Here is a 21,945-nt window from a genome sequence, read left to right as displayed (position 1 = left end):
AAATTCAATAAAGGAAAAAAATTTATTATTCATTCCCACAATGTCGTACTCTTGATATCACTTTTCACCGGAGGAAGCACGGTCGCGTTGTCTCCTTTCGAATCATAGTACGATCCGCCATAATAACGTCACAGATTGTATACATCTCGCCGGCAAAGAAGCACACGTCCTAACCTCACTTTCACAGTGTACACATTTTCTTGGGGAACCGCGTCAATCTGAAAAACGTTCGTGAAAATCGTGTTAATTTTTTGGTTTCGTCGACGTTGCCTTTTCTTTGAGATGTTAACAAATGTTTCCTGTTCACATTTCTCCTCAACACGCAAATATGTTCCTAATTTACGTAATTTTGTAAATACCTAACCAAAAAAAACATCGAACCAATATAACATATTATTCCGAGCTTAAATAGACTGGAATAATTCGAACAATTTCTTTTGCTAATAAAAACGTTATCCCGATCTGAAAGAATTCTCCTACATTCATGTACTTTTGTTTCTTTATTATATCTCGATCATGTTATGTACATTACATCCTGTAAATATTTGCATAATAAATAAACGTTTAACATCTTACATAAAAAAAGAATAAGTCTTATGCAGTAAATGTTCAGAATGCATCCGACCTTTGAATTTCTATGGAGCAATTCCATTTCTCTTTCAGTGTCTTTTGATCTCATGAACTCATTCAGTATAAATTTATCGCACGACATAAATCTCTATACGTAACAACATATTTAGACCAAGAGAAAAGTAATAGAGAGAGATAAAAATGTCTGTATGGATAAATTTCGTGTAACATTTTTTTAAAATGCACATACATTTTACACGTGACCTTGTGTATGTACATTAATATATATATTTTTTTGTATATATATATTACCAATAATAATATATATATATGTATATTAAATATTTCTTAATGGCAAAAAATAAATCTACGTTCGAAGAAACAATAAAATGAAAACATTTTAAAAGCTCTCTTATCTCGTTTGTCGCATGTGTGTGTGTGCACTATAAAGAGCGTCGTTCGTATTATTAAAGATACAAGTACCGTATTAAGTAACTGGTCTGATATTAATGATATATCAATTATATACAAGTTATACACCGACTGTGCACTTACAAATACGAATAGGTAGCAGAGTCTATTAACAACTCGGATGCGGTTGTACTTCCTTGCCTAGTTAATTTAAAAAATAGTAATTTAGACCTTCTGCCGACTCTTTATACAAAACATTGTTTTTGAACGCTGCAATGAGTCCATATATATACAAATTATTATGAGCTGAATGCTGACTGAGAGGAAGTCGAGGGCAGGAAAAGGTTCTGCATCAGGTTGGATGCCGGTTTACCTGGGGGTCGGGTGATAGCAGGGGAAGGATTGTATGTTTCCAAACCATAGCGCGACATAAGCGCCAATAATGCACTGCGAACACCAGCTGTAGCCAATTGTGACCACCTCCCAGAGCTCATCGCATCATCACCAGCATAAACTGCATGCGCATCAAAATTTCCTGACTGGGAAGTATTCGTATCTGAAAAATAGTATTTACAATTATAGTGCGTTATGCAGACAGAATCAAAACTGTAATCAATGAAATTTACCTAAAGACGGTGGATTCAGTACAGGAAGATGAGATTCTAGTTGTCCACTTGGTCTTGAGTTTGCCGCGAGCCGTAGTTCAGTATGCAATTCTCCTAACAACTGTACTACTTTAGGGTCACTCTGCGAAAACATGATATTACATCATATTAAAACTGTGAAACGAAAATTCCTCTTTTTCTGAACTAGAACATATGTATTTTCTTTTTTATAGTATTATATAAAAAAATATACGGAGGAAAATAATCAAATAAAAACTGACAGCAATCATTTACCTCGTTGTCTGATCGAAGTGACATGAGATCATCAACACGAATTGGTTTCCCCTGATTTAAGGCATTTGTGAGAATACTTAATTTTCGAGCAAGACTATCTTCGGCGCACAGTTCATTCAAATGAGAGCTTGGATCTCCTTTGAGTCGTGGCTTAACAGGTGGAGGACTGGCATAATAATACGATGTAGGTGAAACCATGAACGGCCCACTCTGATTAAACAAATTATCTCCCCCATAATGAGATTCCGCACCAAGTCGATTTGGATGGGAATTGTAGCCTGCTTCCATTTTTAAACGTTTGGAAGACCTGAAATCAAGTCGAACAATATTATGCCGATTAGTATGGGCAAATCTGACTGGAATTCATTAAATGCAGAACACACATTATTTATATTGAAAACACAGATAATTAGTATTTATGCTTTGTAACAAATATTATAAACATGATAATTTGCCACTGCAAAGGTTATAAATTTTAACAAACATTTTCATACGATGAGTAATATAAGATCACTGACTTATATTCTATTGTTGAAGTATGTATTTCAAAGTAACAATGTTAATAAATTATAGGTTTTCTGAGATCATGCTATTCTATTTAGAATTAAAATAATATCAATAATTATATTAAGATTGTATAAAATATTACATAATTAACCGAATATCACATGAATGCATTAATATTATGAATGGTGATGCACAAATACCCTAATAACAACACTTATTCGATGATTAACAAAGCCCATGCAAACGGTAACGTGTCTTGTAAATGTGCATATTCGAAAAGCAAGACTAGTAAAACCAGTATTTTTCATATGGATGTACATGCAATTTAATAGGCACAGCATATCAACTTTTATTTATAATTTATAATTTTATTTTTCACAATTCATTGCGTATACTTATCATTTAGACCTCAATGAGTGAAACAGTGTGACAAAGAATTTCATGATGGATCAAAAAATATTAAGGGACTCAACATAAGAAGCCCTGAGTTTGGTATACATATCTTTCAACCCTTCTGTAGAAAATTGTAAAGCACTTTATTTTTTAGTCAGAAAGCCCAAGCAAATGAATTTGTTATATGATACACAAAACCAACTCTGATGTGAATTATTAAACTGGATACCCTGGGTATAAGGTACATGTATTAGACAGATTTGAAACATTCATTACCTATTTTATATTCTTATAAGTGCTATAAAATTAGCCCTCTATCATTCAGCCACAATAATATTATTTCCTGAAACATAATGTTTTTCTAATTAGATATCTTTCCAATTTGTGTTTGCTTATAATTATTTTTGCCTGGCTTTTTTTACTGCATCATGTTGCTTTCTCCGAATTCCACAATAGAATTTACGAATATTTTTTTGTATATCTAGAATTATATGTAATCAACTTCTGCATATTATGTACATATTATTTATAGATTGCATGATTGATACATATAAATAAAAGAAACGATTATGTACCATTACGCAATGTTAATTAGCACTTTTTTTAACTATACATGAAAGAATAAAAAAAATTTACACGTTTGAAATTTATTAAAAAATTCAACAATTTTGTAACAAATTTTTTAATAATAACACTTAAAATTACTACTTTGCCAGAAAGCACCACATTTTCATTATTATGCATTATATTTTACTTCCCTCATCTAGACCAGAAAATACTTGATATTACATCAATTTCTGTGTCAAAACATTTAAAATAAGCTTTGTTATGTATTTGAAAAAAATTGTGACAATTTACTAAAACATAGGGAATTTTCATTCGGCAACTAAAATTAGTATATTGCTTGTTAATTATATCCTTTATCTAATTTCAGTTAATGTGAAATTTCAAATTAAGTTAAGGTAAAGGCAGAATTAATTTAAAATCAAAGATACGCGTAACTGCGTGAATTTGTTCAAGTATACGTACTATTGTTATCAGGATAATCCTCATATAACAGATTCAATTTAAAAAAGCGTAATACGCTTCTACTTATCTTATCTATTTCACTGTGCGTGCAATAGTGTTGCTGTAACATGAACATGTTGTTTATTATTTGACATATTCTACAGAGAAATAACAAACATATATATATATATGTATATATATACAATTATATGTTAAATATTCATCGAACTTATTGTGGAATAAGTAGAAAAGTAACATATACTTCATAATAATTTTGAAAGAAAGCACAGCGTGCATCGGTACTTTAATTAATTCCCCAAGGTCCCAGTGTTCATAGTCAGATATGATTCTCCGAAAGGATTATCGATACTTAAATTCGTAAATTAAAAAGTGTAGATACATTGGCAGGGGCTAAACAAATTAAACGATAAAATATTTTAATAACATTGGAAATTCATTGTCCACAAAGAATGTATCAGGCGGGATGCCTCTGGACATTTCGGTAAATATTTTATATTACAGTACTTCAATATTATTTTACATTGCGATGATAATACATTATGTTTTTCGTCTAAATTTGTCCGGGTTTCATTATAAGAATGGCGCTGATACAAAAGTACAACATGCAAAAAAACATGAAAAATATCGAACGGATATAGAAAAAACTGCCATTCGTATATTGAAAACTTACGTTTAAACTATCTACATACAGAAATAACGAACTATAACACAGTTTGCGGAACCAATTAAAAATACATCTAGTTTAGAAATGTGTGAATGTTAAATTAAACTGAATTTAACATAAATAAAATGAACTGTCGATGGGAGGATGGCCGTGACGTTACTATTTGCGGAACACATTCATATTTTAGTCTTGGCTCCTCGCATTCCATGTCTTCGTATCTCCGTCAGCTTCTTCTTTGTGTTCCATTCGACCTATTTACACTCCAAGACTTTTAAACATTATACAGGATAGGCGAAGTATTCACATTGCTTCCCTCATTTATTTTCTCCATCATCATCATCATCATTTCATGCGCTTGATGACCAGAATTTTAATTTGATAGTTCAATAAAATCGTTAACAAATAAAATTTCAGTAGCATCGACCACTTTCCATTCTCAATCGTACAACAATTCACTGCACATTTCTTCTCTTCTTTTTAAAACGACAATCATTCGATTGTGAATATGTTTTAGATGTATGTACAGTAGTATTCAAAAATCATCGGACACTTTTTTGCTCGGAAGAAAATATAAACTGCAGTAATTGTTCAAGTCCATACAGTAATCTTATGTAATTATTTTATTTCCGTTAAATAATCAACCAAAATGGACGCCACAAATTTTTAAATAATTTTAAAAGATTAGATAATTGTGTAATAATTCGATTTTTATATATTTATATGCATATATATATATATAAAAAATAATCGAAATAACATTTGCAACGGAATTGCATAATTTATGTAACTTTTTAACGATTAGATGTAATTCTAAATTTTACTATTGCAAAAATCCGATGACTTGTGAACTGGATATCATTCGTACAGTTATATATCGTTAATTATATGCACATATATGTAAATCATCTTAAATGCATGTACGAATTTCAAAGTAAAATCATATATACGTGCACTCTTTCACATACACAAATATTTTTCAATATATGCATGTTTTCACCCTATTCACAAGGCGATAAATATGTACATACATATTTATTGTAATTGCTTTTGGTCAGGAAAATATCAGACAAAAAATATGTTATAATCTTTAAGCTCGTGTGATCACTTCTTAAGGCATCAATTAAATATCTGGATCGCAAGGTGCATCTCACATAAATGCCTACGCACAGTATCCATCCAATCAAACAATATCCGATATTAATTTTAAAAATTAGTATTATAGTGTTCTGATGGGCAGCATCATATAACTTCTTCCAGTCACCGATATACACGTGTGTATATTGTTCTAGCAATACGTTTGAATATGCAGCCACATAAAAAAGTAAATTATTGTCTATAACATATGATTGGTGTGACAATATCGCCGTAAATTTTCTGTGTTCACTGGTACGCTGATATATTATTTTCTGGCGTGTGTTTAAAAAAATTAGTCATAGTGAAATTCATTGAGAAGAGAACGACGGTGTACATTCTTTCTTTCTGTTTTGTCTTTTGTACTTATAATATTCCATTGTTCTGCACTATAGCCATCGTCGTGTTTGAACGACTGCGAATCAAATTAAAATTAACTTAATTTTATTCATTATTGAAAAAGAGAGAGACAAAGAGTCACATGCAAACGGACGATGGGAAGTATGATTACTACAATGATTACGTCTCCATTCGTTTTCAAATAATATTTCCAAAAACAACGCACTCTGCTATGGAAACAAAAAATAAATAAATGCTAAGCACAACTGCAGTACACAGCCATCTACGTGTGTAAGCAATTAGTAATCTGGTCAGTACTGGATCGCGTCCCAGTTTTGTGCGAATATGTCTCTCTACGACTACTCACCCCCCGACATCTGATAGATCTTCGATAGCCTTATGGGGACCTCCTTTATTCGGAAGAGGTAGAAGAGGTATCTTTCCTGTGGAGCTCTCTTGTTGTTCTCGCAACTGGCGTCTTCGCTTTTTGCTCCATAGCTCATGGCAATCTTGCCAAGTAGGAAGTTGCGGTGCCGGCATCCTAATTTGTCATACCATAAATGTAGATTTCATGAATGGGACGAGATCGCATGCAATTTAGGAAATTACGAAGAAATCATATATATATATATATATATATCGATACATCCTCTGTCGAGGGCTACGCGAATTTGCAATACTATATCTCTTTGTACTTTTTAATTTACGCGCAGTAGTATTCCCGTTAGAAATATAGTGAAATTGAAAAAAGAAAACATACTGCTCAGGTTGAACATTTTTCAGCCAAGCACTTTTAAGCGCATCGGCAGCCGTTATTCGTTTCTCGGGATCTAATTCTAACATTTTGTCTAACAGATCCAAGGCTGGTGCCGGCATGAACGAGAAATCTTCCCGTAAGCGTCTTCTATGGGACTTTTTTGGCTTGAGTGTGTGCCACAATGGCAATTTTATCACAGAAGGCCAAACGGCAGGAGTCGGTGTGCCACAGACTCTGGAAATCATCTCCAATTGCATCATCTCTATGTTCGCCTACAGAGAAGAAAGATAACGATTAATTTCAAACGTAGTTATTACTCTACGACGTTCATTTAATGTCAAATTTTCGTACCTGGAACAGCGGTTTCTTAGAAAATAATTCTCCTAATATACAACCACAACTCCACACGTCTATTGCAGGTCCATAACGTTCCTCGCCTAACAGCAATTCAGGCGGTCTATACCACAAAGTGATTACTTTGTTTGTATAAGGTCGCTGTCTATCTTCGGCATTGTAAAGTCTTGCAAGTCCAAAGTCAGCTAATTTTACTTCCCCTCTGTAAAAATTACACGATCATTTGTTAGCTATTAACGTTTCATTGAAATTGCGCCGATTACGCGAATTACGTACTTATTGTTCATCAATATGTTTGAACACTTTATGTCTCTGTGTAAAAAGTTTTTACTGTGGCAGTAATTTAAACCGTCTAACAATTGCTTCATTATGCTTGCGTTGTTCATCTCATTGAAGTCTACCATCCCGGACTCTAGAAGACCCATCAAGTCGTGGTCCATGTACTCGAACACGAGGTAGAACGACCCTTTATCCTATAAAAGCAACAATGGATTTAATCCCTTGCACTATGGTGTATTTTACAGTTACGGTGATTACAACTACTTTGTCGTTCAAAACCTCCTAGAAGAAATGAAGTTCTCTAATTCTCTAACAGAATATTGTTAACACTAGCTTTACGGGGCGCTAAAAATAACTATATTACATTACGTCAACAAAATAACGAAAACGTATCTGTCCAAATTTTTAGCTATTTGTTTTATAATATATACCCAAAGAGAAATAAATTTATCAAATAATTCCTCATGGATGCATCTTTATAATCCAGATAATCGTAAATTAAAAATATTAAACCTAGTGTGAAACAAAGCTGTAAAATTGTATAGTCATCGAACAAGTCTGATGTACCTTTCTGAAGTCTAAGGCATCCTGTTTGTCCGTGACTATTTCCCTTAAGTTTACAATATTCTTGTGATTCAGCTGTCGGAGGATTTTGATCTCGCGCACTGCCGTGATCGGGAACCCTTCTTTCTCGTTTTCCAGGCGTACTTTCTTCAGTGCTACAAGCACGCTAGCTCGTTTGTCTTGAGCCTTGTACACCTGGCCATAGGTACCCTCTCCGATCTGCGCTATGACTTCGAATACGTCAACGCATCGTTCTCCCCAGTCTTTGCCACCGGAAGCCGACATAGGCGTGTGGCAATTTCTCGAGCTTCTACGTTTCAGGATTTTTGGTCTCTTCAGCTTAGGCTTTGGCGGGACACGTTCGACCTTCGTGCGGGGCGGTGTTGCGTTCGGATCATCTTCTCCGCTCAGGTCTTCGGACCCAGGAACTACTGCAAATCAACCATACACGTTAATTATATCGGTCGATAGTTGCACTGTTCAACGTTAGACTTGCAACTTCCAGTGTGGACATTCCTGATACACACACACACGCGCGCGTTCGTATGCAGCTCGTATCAGGAACGTTAACTCGCAGTTATAGGTCTGGAAGTGTTCGAATTCGTTGAACAGTGTTATTCGCATCGACACAGCACCGCGTAACAGAGTTGGGCAAAAATTGTTACGAATAACGAATAAACTAGGGCTCTTACTATCCGGATATTCAAATACAACCAATCTGGATACTTTTGACATTCGTATAGTGAGAGCCCTAGAATAAATCGGTTAGATCGGTAGAGCAACAAAGTATTTCAATCCTCGACCACCTTGAAAAGCTATGGTCGAATAACAAATTATTCAAATAATGCCCAACTCTGTCGTGTAAAGTTAATTAATATACCTGGAGGCATAGGCAAGTCTTTGATACTCTTCTTCTGCGGTGGTTTCGGAGTGGACGCGGGGAACTTCATTTGCGCCTTGCTAGGTGGACTCGGAGACCTACTCGGCGGCGAGTCTATACTCTCCAAATCATTCTGATTAATTCCGGGCGGTAACGGTAACCGTGACAGACTTTTCGTCTTGAATGCCACGATAGGGGGTTTAGGGGGATCTACAGACTTAAGAGGAACCAAGTTATTGGGAGGATTGAACTTCGACATGGCCGTGTTGGGCGCTGGTACGGGAATTGGTATCGGTGGCGGCGGTATGGACATGTTTGGTAGCACAGGTACTGGTACAGGGATAGGCACTGACATAGACGGTTGGGGTATACAGGGCACGTTCGCGGGATCAGACTGTGGCAACGGGGGTGCTTGTACATTGGTAACGGTCGGGAAGTTCGGGCTACTTGTAACGGTCACTGGACAACTGTTAGACGCAGCGGTTGTAGGTGAAGTATATACAACAGTTGGAGGCTGATTACCTCCGGGCATTAAGTTCGGCGCACTGACAGACTGTACTGCCATGGGCAACGGGGGTGTTTTTCCCGCAATTCCACTATCGTCCGATCCCGGAACAGGAATATCCACAACATCAACAGATTTCATGCTCTCATTCGCCCCCTTCGCTTGATCTTTATGATTTACGTATTTGTCTTTGTTGTCGGTGGAGGAGGCTTTGTTCTCGGAAGACGCGTTGCTGCCTTCTTTGTCGTCGGTGCCCTCTATGATCTGAACCTCGTCTTGGTTCACGGCTTTCTCTTTAGCCGCTTGTAGCTTCTTAAAGGCCAGTTCCCGCATGTTCCTGTCTTTCACCAGTTCGGCGAATAGACTGGTCTCGCTGATCTTTGCTTGTACTCGGAGGTTTCTCGCGGTGATACTAGACGGACTCCTCGGCCTGGGTCTATGCGGCGAAGGAGAGGGTATCCTCGAGGGACGAGGGCTTTTCGACTTGTGCTTCCTCACAGACTTGTGAGATTTGCTGGGAGAACGAGACTTCTTCGGGGTTCGACTTCGTCGTCGGGATCGCGACCTCGATCGCGACTGGATCTTCCGCCATCTTCCAGGACTTCGAGATCGGGAACGGGAAAGTGGTAAATGCAACCTAGAACAGCGACTCGTGTTAATTATAAAGTTATCAATAACAAGCGAGATATTCACATCCTGTATCTACAATACCTGCTCCCAGTGGGACTTCTAGTCGATCTTGATTTTCTTTTATCCCTCCTGTCTTTCTCGTGGTGTCTGTGTCGTCGATCAGGCTCATCCCGTCTTCTACGTTTACTCGAGGGTGGTGAGTTAACGGGATCTCCTCTGCGTCGATGACCAACAGGACTCGGACTGAATTCCCGCCTCCTCGAAGGACTAGGGCTGTGCCTGAGTCTGTGCACCATGGGGTTGGGACTAAAATCTCTTCTCCTTGCTGGACTATGGTCTCTTCGTCTCGATGGCGGACTGGGACTATGAGGTCTCCTACGACTCGCGCTGATCATCGGCCCCGGACTAATGCTGTTGCGTCGAGCGTGAATACTAGGACTATGTTTCTGTCTTTCCGGCGTGTGTTTTATCGTAGACAAGTTTGCTTTGTTGTTCTCCGGCGTTGCAGTTCTTGGCGGCAACAAAGGGGTATGTGGTGATTCTGTTGGTCTCGGGGGAAGAGGTGGTGGTGTTACATTTCGAGGTTGTCTGGACAGTACTAGTTCAACATCGCTGAACTCTCTCAACTCTTGGGGTGTCGCCGGTGATATCGGCGAGGTGCTATCCTTCAACGGTAGAGGAGGAGACTCGGACCAATTTCCAACTGGTTTCTCGTGTTCCGGGCTTATGATAATTTCGTCCGGTATGCGATGTGGGCTCATACTATGAGAATGTCTCTTGGACTTTCGTTTCTTCTTCTTGCCAGAACTAGACGAGGGACTAAGGCTTCGTTTCTTCTTCTTTTCTCGTTTATGTTTCTTCTCTTTCCGTCTCGCGTAGCGCCTGGACTCCTCTTCGTACTCAGGAGTACCACCATGCATCGCTGAAGGTTGCTGCTCGTTAGGTGAATAATGTCTGCTGGAATGCCTGTGCTGGACCGGTGGAGATGGTGAAAGACTAATTGGCGATGCTCCCAGAGCTCGCACGGGACTCCCGCCATAATAACGCCTCTGTAAAACTGTTTCAGGTACTTCTCCGTCCGTGTAGCTATTACCTCTACTGTCCTCCGACTGAATCTCCCCTGCTTCCGGCTCGGACAAGTCTTCGCTACTCACGTCCGAGTATTCAACCAAAGGCTTAACTATGGAAGAGGCTACGGTTGGTACATTCTCTATAGATTTGTCTCGGGACCTCTTTTTCTTCTTTTTTCCGGAACTCTTACTTTTTCCATGCCGTCTGTGCTTCTTGTCGGAGCCCTCGAAGTTGTGTCGGTTTATATCACTGCCTGTGCTGTCTCTCCTGCGCGATCGAAATCTTCCATTACGTTCTGCTCGTTCGATATCACGACTGCCAGGCATGTCACCTACTGAAGTGTACAAATATTTCAGTGTACATATATAATAATTATTAAATCTACTAATTATATAATTATAAGCTTTGAATGTTATTCATATTCTCTGCGAGTCCACGACTTATTTCTACGTACTTTCCTTGTAAGAATAAAAAGTTAGAATGTTACAATATATAAGAATAATTATTGTTGTTTACATGTTACTTACATAAAGAACACAAAAATACTCTACAAACAATGGAATCACATTTGTTTAAATGCCCACAAACAATCAGCAAGATTGATTTGCAATCAACCTCGATTTCTTGAATATGTATAATTTTCTTAATATTATATTTATACTCACTACATCGAGATACTTAATATTAAGTAGTATAAAAAAGTTTTCGGGTAAAATAATAATTTCTGTTCTCTCTCAATACTTTGATACTGATCGTCATGGATATAACACACGCACATAACAATCACACATGAAAAGGAGACACACGAACTCACACATGTATAGTTTAGTCGACGTAACAATACTTTCGAATAACACGGATTCGTTAAGAAACCGAAAAAAGAACGGGGAATCACGGTGAATCGCGATATTTTCGGGATATACGCGAGAGAATTCATCCGACGTGAACGTATGACTTGTCGATCGAGGAAACGTTTCGTCGAAAAGAATTTCTCGGTCGACCTAGCGCGTAGCCGCCATTATGAACGACTAGGTGGCAAGGGAGTTGCCCAGTTTTTGCAATAGAAAGTTGCTTAGCGTTCCCGACGGATTTCTACGTCGACGACGAACGTTGGTACTCACGTGCAATGTAAGTCTTGCGATATCACGCCGAATGTTGGGTTCCTTTGCATCGGGCTGGATCCAACCACAGACTATTTAGTCTGATCTTAAGTCTGTGGTCCAACGTAGCGATGAGTGTAATGGTTACGTTCGTTGCTCCGTATGCAGTCTCTCACAACATATTACGTTAAATAGATCGTGACAATTCAATGTTCAGGCAATCATATTTTTATAGATTTACTAGCCGATGCATCATATATCATGAATTTTCTTTGGATTGTATTTGGCTTTCTCATAAAGGTAGCTCAGTAAGTAGAAGCCATTAACCATTAGCACGTCATTATTGTCTGACGTAACAAGCGACAAGTGCTGCGCTCTTTCGGTCTTGCTGTAGAGAAACCGAAATTGTGGATGATCTTGAGACTCCTTCTACTCGATACAATTGGTTGAACTAAATTTACACTTTGCACCTATTTATAAATACCAGATATACCCTCTGTAAATACAAATGCACTTGTAATTAAATGTTTATCAATCAAGAAAATTGTTCTGAATACAATCGAAACGTGAAGGATTCGCAATAATATTTGCTATCGTACCTAGAACATTTTAGAAGAACGAACCTCTATAATTATTATTTTCGTATTATATTTTTACGTATCGATGTATTGATGTTTTAATATTAATTATAAGTAATATAGGTATACAGTCAGAAGAATACAATATCCGGTTAAATAATATCGGTACAGATAAAAATAGTTTAATTGTTGTATAAATAAATTATTTGTTTAATGTGTACTCAATGTGTTTCATTAATTTTTCATTTCATTTACAGGGCTATTATATTTTTATACATTTTACAAACATATTACAATTTATTTGATTCGGTACAGAGCGAACTGAGCGAACTTCAGCGAACAGTATTCTTTCATGAAAACGCTGCATTACGAATTTAGACGCACTCTGAGACATCTGGACTGATCTGGACTATCTGGAGACATCTGAGACTCTGAGTACAAATTCGAGTCGAAACGTAATTTTTTAATCTGCAATTGACTGCAAAAACGAGGAAGACTGAACTTTGAGCAAACCTGAGAAATCGTATATTTATAGTGTTTTCGTGTTTGTTGGCCGAGAAAATTGAAGCATGGGAGAACGTTATAATATTCACAGTCAATTAGAGCATTTGCAATCAAAATACATTGGCACAGGTCACGCTGACACAACAAAGTTCGAATGGCTTGTGAATCAACACCGTGATTCTTGCAGTTCATACATGGGACACTATGATTTATTAAATTTCTTCGCAATTGCCGAAAACGAAGCAAAAGCGCGTGTACGATTTAATCTTATGGAAAAGATGTTGCAACCTTGTGGCCCACCCCCAGAGAAGCCGGAAGATTAATTTTTGCGAAAAATGTATTGTACGTGAGCTGTGAATGCATTGAAGTGATCAAAAATATTTCACAGTCTTTTTGTGTAGATCATACATCTATCGTAAAATAAAAAATGCATTTAATTTAACTTAACTTTCCTTTAAATCGACTATTTTTATTACCGACATTTATAACCTGTGTGACAATTTAATCACGTGGTCGGATCGTGAAATATTTCAACAATATAAACGTAATATTCGAGACACAGTGACGTTATAATTTTTCTATCAAAATGCCGATTCCGTGTTCAAGAAATTGTGGGAAAGACGCTACTCTCAAAGTAAGTTAATCGTTTTTGCTATCGATACTTTCAAGATCAATTAGGAATTCAAAGAAATAATGCATTCAATTACAGAGGCCTAAAACTGGACATGCGTTATGCAGAGAATGTTTTTTCATGGCCTTCGAGTCTGAAATTCATCATACTATCACAGTAGGAAAATTATTTAAATCGGGTGACAAAGTTGCTATTGGAGCATCAGGAGGAAAAGATTCAACTGTTCTAGCATACATGTTAAAAACATTGAACGAGAGATACAATTATGGAATTGAATTGTTTCTTTTGTCCATCGATGAAGGAATTACCGGTATACTATGCAGCAATATTATACTGTTGCAAAACTTAACAAATTTCTTATTACAAGCTTTTCATTTTTAGGATACAGGGACGATAGTTTAAAAACAGTTCAACAAAATAAAAATGATTATGGGTTGCCATTAAAAATATTATCTTACAAAGAGTTGTATGGGTGGACTATGGATGAAATTGTAGCAGAAGTATGAATATACATTTTGTTTTTATATGTGGTCCACTGTACATAACTAATGCTCATTTTACTTCAGATAGGAAAAAAGAATAATTGTACCTTTTGCGGCGTATTTCGAAGACAGGCATTAGATAGAGGTGCCGCCCTGTTAGGAGTAGACTGCATTGCAACAGGTCATAATGCAGATGACATAGCAGAGACAGTTATCATGAATATTTTACGTGGGGACATTGCAAGGCTACAACGATGCACTTCAGTCATTACTGTAAGAGTTTATTTTGAAGTATTCATGCAATTTGTATACGAGTGACTTGTTTTAAATGTTCTAACTTCATATAATAACAAGATTATGTTTTGCAATACAGGCAGGAGCAGATTGCATAAAACGATGCAAGCCACTCAAGTACGCCTACGAGAAGGAGATCGTAATGTATGCGTATTTCAAACGTTTAGTATACTTCTCAACTGAGTGTATATTTGCACCGAATGCATACAGGGGTCATGCGAGAACATTCCTGAAAGATTTAGAGAAGATTAGGTCCTCGTCCATTTTGGATATTATACATTCTGGTAAATGAAATTGTGCTGTAATCTTTATATTGAAATTTTCATGGATGCCTAACATACGAACTAATGTATTCTGCAACAGGGGAAACTTTAGAAGTAAAAGATACTGTTAAAATGCCGGAACGAAGGATGTGTTCTCGTTGCGGATTTGTTTCAAGTCAAGAAATATGCAAAGCTTGCATTATGTTGGAAGGTTTAAATAGAGGACTACCGAAACTTGGCATTGGAAAAACCAATAAAATTAAACGCGTGATGGATTCGTTCAACGAAACCGCGGACAGTTCCAAAAACGACACTGAAAAAGAGAATCAAACCGCTTTAGAGTTTTGACATTTTCATATATGATGTACTCGCGTGTATAATAAACGAAAATATATCTTATATTTTCAGATTTCTGTTTACAACAATCTTGTAATTACGTGAAGCTATTACAAGCGCTAGATTCATTTTTATAGCCACTCTTTACCATTTAAAGACCTTCGGAGTAAACTTTAACAATTTTATTCGTACATTCATCTTAAATTATATAGGCAGCAGCTTTCTGCATGATCGGAGATCTACAGACAGGACAATCACTAGTAATGTCGTCGGAACAATCCTCGCATAAGCAGACGTGTCCACATGGAAGAAGAATAATTTCAAGCGGATTTGTGCGGCAAACAACGCACAACTGATCCTCTCTGAGATCAGTGTCTCTCACTCTTTGCCTTCTTTCTCTCCGAGATGCGGAAAGAGACTGCCTCAATTCTTCTGCCAATCTTTGCTCCGTTCTGTCTTTCCAATAACGCCGAAGTACTATCCCGCCGATCAATAAACCGACTGCACCAAACATGAAACTTAAAAATCTGAAACAGAACGTGATCGACAATATTAACGCCTCGCAATTGGTTGCGCTACAAGATAGTAGAGGAAAGCAATCGACCGCACCTGTATGTTCTTTTTCGATCGTCCAATTTTTTAAGCAACGAAGTAATCGACATGCTCGTTAAATAAAATGGCATTCCATTCGTTGGAGGTTGCAACGAAAGAGCATTCGATTTACTCTTTGATAGTTCACCAATACCTGTGATCAATGTACCTTCACGTAGCAGTTCTTCAGTAGACTGCAAACCACGTTTACGTATACCTAAAATTACCATGAAATTTGAATGTTTTGGAAATATCGTATAGAAAAATATCATATCAATAACAGTGTATCATATATTTCCAACCTGTGAAGAAACCCCATAAGTGGTCTGCAAACGTTGGTACAGTAGGTTCGAAAGTATTTGATACCACATCCAAGTCTAAAATATCAGCAGACAATGGTTCTAATACTTCTACAGTTTTAGTGCCGTGTTTCAAGGCAAATGGTACAGTATTACATACTTTATGAACAGTGTGCTCTTGATCTGACCTAAAGGTAATAAAAAGAAATGTATCGTTTATAACTTTGGAAGAATATGTTTCTCTTTGTACTGTGTTTAAAAGAAATGTAATATACCAGAAACCAGCGGTAGATCTGGCCACAACATGTTCTTTAATTTTGAGCTTCTGTACAACACCAGTTATCTTTGTATCATTGATACTAGTCAATGGTTTTCCTAAAGGTGAAACGATGCCTCTGATTGCTATATAGCCTATTTTGTTATCAGGTTGTTTATTGAGAAGGCTCTCCAACTGTGGACCAACCTCGTGAATCTCTGCATCCTGTGGAGAAACTGAACGTTTTCAGGTATGTTTACACACGCTGCTATATATATTACTAGCATTTTGTGTAATAAATTCTATGCTCATCGTGTGGCGAGGTTAGATTTTGCAAACTATTAAATTTGCACGGAGCTCCACAAGAAGCAAGTGCAATAACAAAAAATCTTGCTTACCTTGACTGCAAGGATTGCCTTCTTGCAAGAGAAAAACTGTTTCAAACAGATACTGATGATGACACTGTCAATTCCGAGAGCTATTATCTCACTTAAATAGTCCATGATTAGGTTATATTTCGGGAAGTTACAAGGTTATTGTTTGTGATTAATATTCGCTGTATACGACGAACACTGATTCACAAGCAGCCCGAGCGATACCATTTTTCGATATCATTCTGAACCTGATAACAATCAAATTTTTAAAGAAACAATAAAACCAAAAAGAATTATAAATACGACCGGTTACAAATATTGTGAGACCTAATTGTGACCGTCAAGTTGTCAGGACTGTTCCAATTCCAACATATGATCGCTCGAAACCATTTTTTTTATGTATTGGTAACCCTGATTATGAGTTTAAAGTTTCATCAGCAAGGATAAGAAAGGACTGGCAAGGATGCTCTCTGGTTTCAGATTCAGTTTGTTGCAAAGTGTATATAATTGTTAGCAGAGATATCCTTACTGTTGTTAGTAAATTATTATTCAAGTGCTTCTAAGAATTGAAGTAAGTTTAAACAATATCTTTTCCTGTATTACTTTCAATTTGCAATGAAGGTGCGTGGGCTAGATATAGCTATCATGACTACGAGTGTATATTTATCTTGTTAAAGAAACAGGTTAGAATAATTTATAATGGAGAGAGACGACATAATAGTTTTGTGAGAAAAGAAATTTTATTGGTAACGTAGAGGCGATTCGAACACGTATAAACGGTATGTATAAAAGTATAAAAAATAAATAGCGATGACGCTGCGACTCCGCAAGTCTTAATGAGAGCGAATCCATCGTGACGTGTCACGACCACAATTCGGTGACAATAACTTCACTAGTGACAAATAATGACGATAACAATTATCATAATAAGAATAATTGACACGTTGTACTTAATCTTACGGTAAATCTCTCTATCATTCAACGCACAATTTATTCTCTCAGGCACACGAATCTCTCTCTCCCTCTCTCTCTTTTCCTTTTACACTTGAACACTAATCATTTGTTAAATCTAAGTGGTGGAGATCAATGCAGTAATATAAATAAACTAGATTCGCAGATTTTACTTCGTTCGCGATCACGTAATACACAAACTTGTCTCGAGCATTTCTCACCCCCTTTTTCCCGCCGAATTTGTCGAATATCTTTTTTTTGCAAAATATGTCAAATGTTTCGTTCAATTAAATATTTAGAATCTATGCAACGTTCTACATAAATGAAAACCGAACAGCGAAGTATTTCGGGTTTAAGAAGAAAATATCGTTTCTTTTCGCGAATTCTAGCTCGCGCACCGTGTGCCTGACACAAAATACAGAATTTCTCAAAATTCGCGATGCGATCCGTGTCCATTCTTTATTCGAAAAATTGTTTAAAAACAAGGAAAACCGATTTCTTTTGTTCGTAGTTTCGTTTCCGAAGATAATCTTGTTTAAAAATTCCGCGTCGGGTTCAGTGGGATTCATGCTCGGACGTGCACGTGCGTGCGCATCCGCGCGATCTTTGAATTTTCAAACATTGTTTTTGCGGAATCTACGCACGAAAATAAATCACAACGATACGTTCGTCAATTTCCAATAAAGAACCGATCGGTTCGATCGCTCCATTTCGAGTCACTCCGCACATGTTATTTTCCACTCGCAGAGCGACGCGTGTTTAAATGATCTTGCCGCTCGTTTGTTTAATTAATCCAAACACAATCGCGATGTCGCACATCAAATAAACGAGCGACACGGCTCTTATGATTCGATTATGTGCTCGGAATGCAAGACGCCTAACATTTTATAGAAAAACACCAAGTACCAGCGCGTTTTAAATCGTTGGAAATGAAGTACACATTTTAACGAGAGCGTAAAACAACATCTTTTGGCAAGCTATTAGACTACGGATCTTTATGCGCTTGTGGCACATCGGTAGTATCATTACTTTATTTGTCGCCACAAGAAATTTTCCAGTTGACGAACGATATATATCTTTTACCTTATTTTTATAATCTATGTACTCGCATAAAGATCCATGGTCCACAAATGATCAAGTTTATTTCTCAAGGGACGCGTTGGCGATCCACTGTTGTCTTCACGACCTCTTTCGGCTGAATTTCTTTTTGTTTGTTCTATGTATAGTCGCTCACAATTGCCAGACTCGAAGCGATCGTGATTGAGGTTAACCGTGGCCGGCAATACCGACGATTAAATTTGAACTTCGCGCTCGCGCGCGTACACATGCCCGTTCGAATTAAGCGAATTACGAAATAGGAATAATTCATCGTTGCGACGGTTTCAGCCCTTGCATAACAATGGCTGGGTCACTGGAGACCCCAGAAAACATAGTGATCAGTTTGGTTATCCACTAGCGACAACGGAATAAAATAAATAAGCAATTTTCGAAATTATTCGAATCTCTTGACAATTTTCTCGTTCTAAATGCAGAAAATTTGCCATTTGGTTGGGAGAAATGATAAATACAGATACGATGTCCAGCATGGGTCACGACTAACCCTGTCATCGCCTTTGACAGCCGTGCAAGGGCTAAACTCACATGGATACGGTGTTCAACGCGTTGAATGTGTTGCGTGTTTCACACAAGTTTCACTTGTTTCGTTCATAAAGTTTGTCATTCATGTGATTTATTTATTTTCGTTTATCACCTGTGATCACCGCGACATTCAACGCGGCTTTCCTATGAAACTATAAATTTCAATGGGCACGGTATCTGGTACGGGTATCTGACCCAGTTATCGTGTGATCAGTTGTGCTACGGTCAAAGATATGCAAGGATAAATTGATCATGCGACCAGCGCAAATCGTAGGAATTCCGTTTAGATCCTCGAAGCTAGATCCCTGTTCGAGGTTGAACGTTTGTGTGTTGCTTGCTCGCTTTTGTAAAACTAGTGGCTAGAGAAGAATGTATGTATGGCGAAATGTTCGTAATTCACGTGTGGCAGGGCAGTGATAGGACGAGTAAGTCGTTCAAAAGAAATTCAATGACTCCTGTAGATCGCAGCTAGTCCCTCGACGATGTTCCACGTTGATGCACGACAACGTGGGAATCGAGGATACAATGAATCTTCTTCGCGGCTGCTAAGTCCGTTAAGATCTCTTATTTGTCGAACGTCTTTACGACTGGATTGCGCTCGGTTTCGTACACTCTAGATAAAACGATTTCCCTCGCAACGACCTGTAATCTCGTGTTTGCACGACGCATCACCGATTATTCAATACCTTTTGCAAATTTATGGGGCACAGCAATCGAGCGATCGCTCATCTAAAGGCTAGTTTAACTAGGTACCTAGGTTGCTGCGATAAATTTGGAAAAGTACTTTCTGGTCAACCGAGTACTCAGAAGAAAACTTCAAAGCTTCTTCTAGACGTAACAAGGTGCTTCAGGAGTTAATTGAATTCGGTTGTCGACAGATAAAGCATTAACGTCTCTACTAGAATACATTTCAGACACGTTAGCAACGAAGGAATACAAACGGTATCTATATTGTTCATTCCGTTGGTGAACGAGAAACGTCTTACGGTCTCTACAGTTTCTCGAAACATTTCAATCTCGAATTCAATCCGTTTCAGGATAATGTCCTAGTCGTGGTCACTAGATTACGGATCTTTATGCAAAATGATAATTGTCTCCATGATAATATCTCCTTCTAATCTTTTTACAATTTTCTCCTACTCATTTGTCTCATAAATGCATAAAACCCGCAGTCTAATGATCACTCGTTAGACCGGTTCAGAATTCCGGGTCTCTCAAAAAATGCTAAGTCGTTCTAAATCGCTCTAACACGACTCTAGACTATTACTCCTCGCTCCTACTTTCCATCGTTCTGGGAAAATCGTTTGCTACCCTAAACAGATCCTCCTACTCTAACTCCTTCGAGTGTATCGTCTCTTCTATCACTGTCTTTCTACGAGTGGTTGGTCCTTTCGTTAAAACAACGCTGCTCGATCGATCTATCAAGAACCCCGATCATTCTCTCGTTAAGTCCGCTAAAATCGGTCGGATTCTGAACCCGACGCGACGCCTCCCGAGTGTTTTTGTAAAACACCTTCGGTGCTCGTCTTGTTTTGCTCCCTGGTCCGCGACCGTCATGATTCTCCTCTCGAATAATCTCATGACTGTTATTCATGGCGGAAGGGAGAGACGATTGTCAAAGAAAGAATGCTACTTCGAGCCACCCCGCTTCAGGGGACCTCTTCAAGGTAGTCAGCTCCTCGTTATCATTTGAAACAAACTCGTTCACACGCGGCTCAGTGAACGACTGTCAACAGGTGCATCGACACTGTCTGTGTCGCGTTCGTGGCAGCGATTCGTCAAAGTCCTCGCCGTGGCTAGGACGTCCTTGGGGTGGATTCTAGGCTGGCACCTGGACCACCGGCCTGTGGATCGGCACTGAGATCACGTAGATGTCCAGCTTCTCCCCGGACGTCTTATCCACGATCTCCCCGTAATTCACAGAGTCGTACGGTGGAGGTGCGAACAGGTGATAAGGGGGAGGAGGTGTCTCGGTCACCACCTGGCTGCCGTTCATCACCTCAGCTCGCTGGGCGTATGGCACTGTCAAAGGACGACCTCCGCGACGGCAACACCACTCCGAGCAGCTCACTATCAGGAAGAACGCAACCAGACCGCCGAACGAACCGATGTACCACACAATCGACCAAGGATCTAGAGGATTCTCATCGTCGCCGTCCACTGAAACAAACAGAAACCGGCCTATGAAGGATAAGCTCGCGTTAATAAACTTCTGGAGAATTGGTTTAGAACCCTTTCGCTATTTTTTTGAGCAATTTTAACTCCCCAGTTCTACACTTGACTCCATATAAGAACGGACCTGTTTCGCGCATGTCGTTGCGCGTCAGCCAATGGTCGCGTGGTCGGCGGAGTACGAGTAGGGGATTAGCCAATGAACGAGTTCCGTTAGAGTCATTATGCGCAGTAGAGTCTTAAATTCGTCCGCTACTAAGTCCGTTCTTATATGGAGCCAAGTACACAGTAATTAAACTACTATTCATATTGACCAGTGTAATAAACATGTCGATTGGTAGCGAAAGGGTTCAAAGTTCCTTAGAAAATTGAGTGTTCCGTATATCATTCGTTAAGATGTTAGGTCGTTAAGTTTAATTAGGTTGTTACGTTGTTAGGTTCACTTCTTGGGATGATGCTGCGGATGAATTTCATTTTCGTTTGACATACACGG

General features: G+C 38.2%; 5 protein-coding genes across 17 annotated transcripts in view; 2 read left to right on the top strand and 3 right to left on the bottom strand.

Moving 5' to 3' along the window:
• Nucleotides 1-3: 3 nt before the first annotated feature.
• Nucleotides 4-12,442, bottom strand: Cdk12 (Cyclin-dependent kinase 12). Of its 12 annotated transcripts, none has more exons than XM_076435227.1 (12): nucleotides 11,798-11,932; nucleotides 9,994-11,317; nucleotides 8,778-9,919; nucleotides 7,901-8,328; nucleotides 7,331-7,527; nucleotides 7,052-7,256; nucleotides 6,704-6,972; nucleotides 6,311-6,484; nucleotides 1,881-2,187; nucleotides 1,608-1,728; nucleotides 1,355-1,537; nucleotides 4-218 (listed from the first exon to the last, which is right to left on the bottom strand). In XM_076435227.1, the coding sequence occupies exons 1-12, from the start codon at nucleotides 11,799-11,801 to the stop codon at nucleotides 214-216; spliced, it is 4,359 nt and encodes a 1,452-aa protein (XP_076291342.1). In that variant the 5' UTR covers nucleotides 11,802-11,932; the 3' UTR covers nucleotides 4-213. The 12 variants fall into 12 exon arrangements, 11 of the variants coding, with proteins under 11 accessions (XP_076291342.1, XP_076291353.1, XP_076291272.1 ...); XM_076435238.1 differs by lacking the exon at nucleotides 4-218 and having other exon boundaries at nucleotides 250-1,537; nucleotides 9,994-11,092; nucleotides 11,174-11,317; XM_076435187.1 differs by lacking the exon at nucleotides 4-218 and adding an exon at nucleotides 251-1,251.
• Nucleotides 11,957-13,494, top strand: Sf3b5 (splicing factor 3B subunit 5). The gene is made up of 2 exons (XM_076435355.1): nucleotides 11,957-12,111; nucleotides 12,977-13,494. The coding sequence occupies exon 2, from the start codon at nucleotides 13,231-13,233 to the stop codon at nucleotides 13,486-13,488; it is 258 nt and encodes an 85-aa protein (XP_076291470.1). The 5' UTR covers nucleotides 11,957-12,111; nucleotides 12,977-13,230; the 3' UTR covers nucleotides 13,489-13,494.
• A 162-nt stretch (nucleotides 13,495-13,656) lies between these two features.
• On the top strand, nucleotides 13,657-15,244 carry Ctu1 (Cytosolic thiouridylase subunit 1). The gene is made up of 6 exons (XM_076435305.1): nucleotides 13,657-13,799; nucleotides 13,875-14,106; nucleotides 14,178-14,296; nucleotides 14,363-14,551; nucleotides 14,652-14,856; nucleotides 14,936-15,244. Exons 1-6 carry the CDS (start codon nucleotides 13,752-13,754, stop codon nucleotides 15,181-15,183), a joined length of 1,041 nt encoding a protein of 346 aa, XP_076291420.1. The 5' UTR covers nucleotides 13,657-13,751; the 3' UTR covers nucleotides 15,184-15,244.
• Nucleotides 15,245-15,338: 94 nt separating this feature from the next.
• Nucleotides 15,339-16,850, bottom strand: Mul1 (mitochondrial E3 ubiquitin protein ligase 1). The gene is made up of 5 exons (XM_076435321.1): nucleotides 16,716-16,850; nucleotides 16,337-16,542; nucleotides 16,065-16,249; nucleotides 15,781-15,979; nucleotides 15,339-15,698 (listed from the first exon to the last, which is right to left on the bottom strand). The coding sequence occupies exons 1-5, from the start codon at nucleotides 16,818-16,820 to the stop codon at nucleotides 15,371-15,373; spliced, it is 1,023 nt and encodes a 340-aa protein (XP_076291436.1). The 5' UTR covers nucleotides 16,821-16,850; the 3' UTR covers nucleotides 15,339-15,370.
• A 339-nt stretch (nucleotides 16,851-17,189) lies between these two features.
• The window catches only part of LOC143214365 (uncharacterized), a 28,946-nt gene continuing 24,190 nt past the window's right edge, over nucleotides 17,190-21,945 (bottom strand). The window contains exon 3 of one of the 2 annotated variants that reach the window (XM_076435332.1): nucleotides 17,190-21,461. In XM_076435332.1, coding sequence (XP_076291447.1) covers nucleotides 21,100-21,461 — 362 coding nt within the window. In that variant the 3' untranslated portion in view covers nucleotides 17,190-21,099. The remainder of the gene's footprint in view (nucleotides 21,462-21,945) is intronic. The other variant, XM_076435339.1, reaches the window with a different exon arrangement.

Source organism: Lasioglossum baleicum, chromosome 1 (assembly GCF_051020765.1).
Source record: "Lasioglossum baleicum chromosome 1, iyLasBale1, whole genome shotgun sequence".
NCBI classification, from domain to species: domain Eukaryota; kingdom Metazoa; phylum Arthropoda; class Insecta; order Hymenoptera; family Halictidae; genus Lasioglossum; species Lasioglossum baleicum.
Note: the sequence above shows the minus strand (reverse complement) of the source record. Positions and strands in the feature narration are given on the sequence as shown.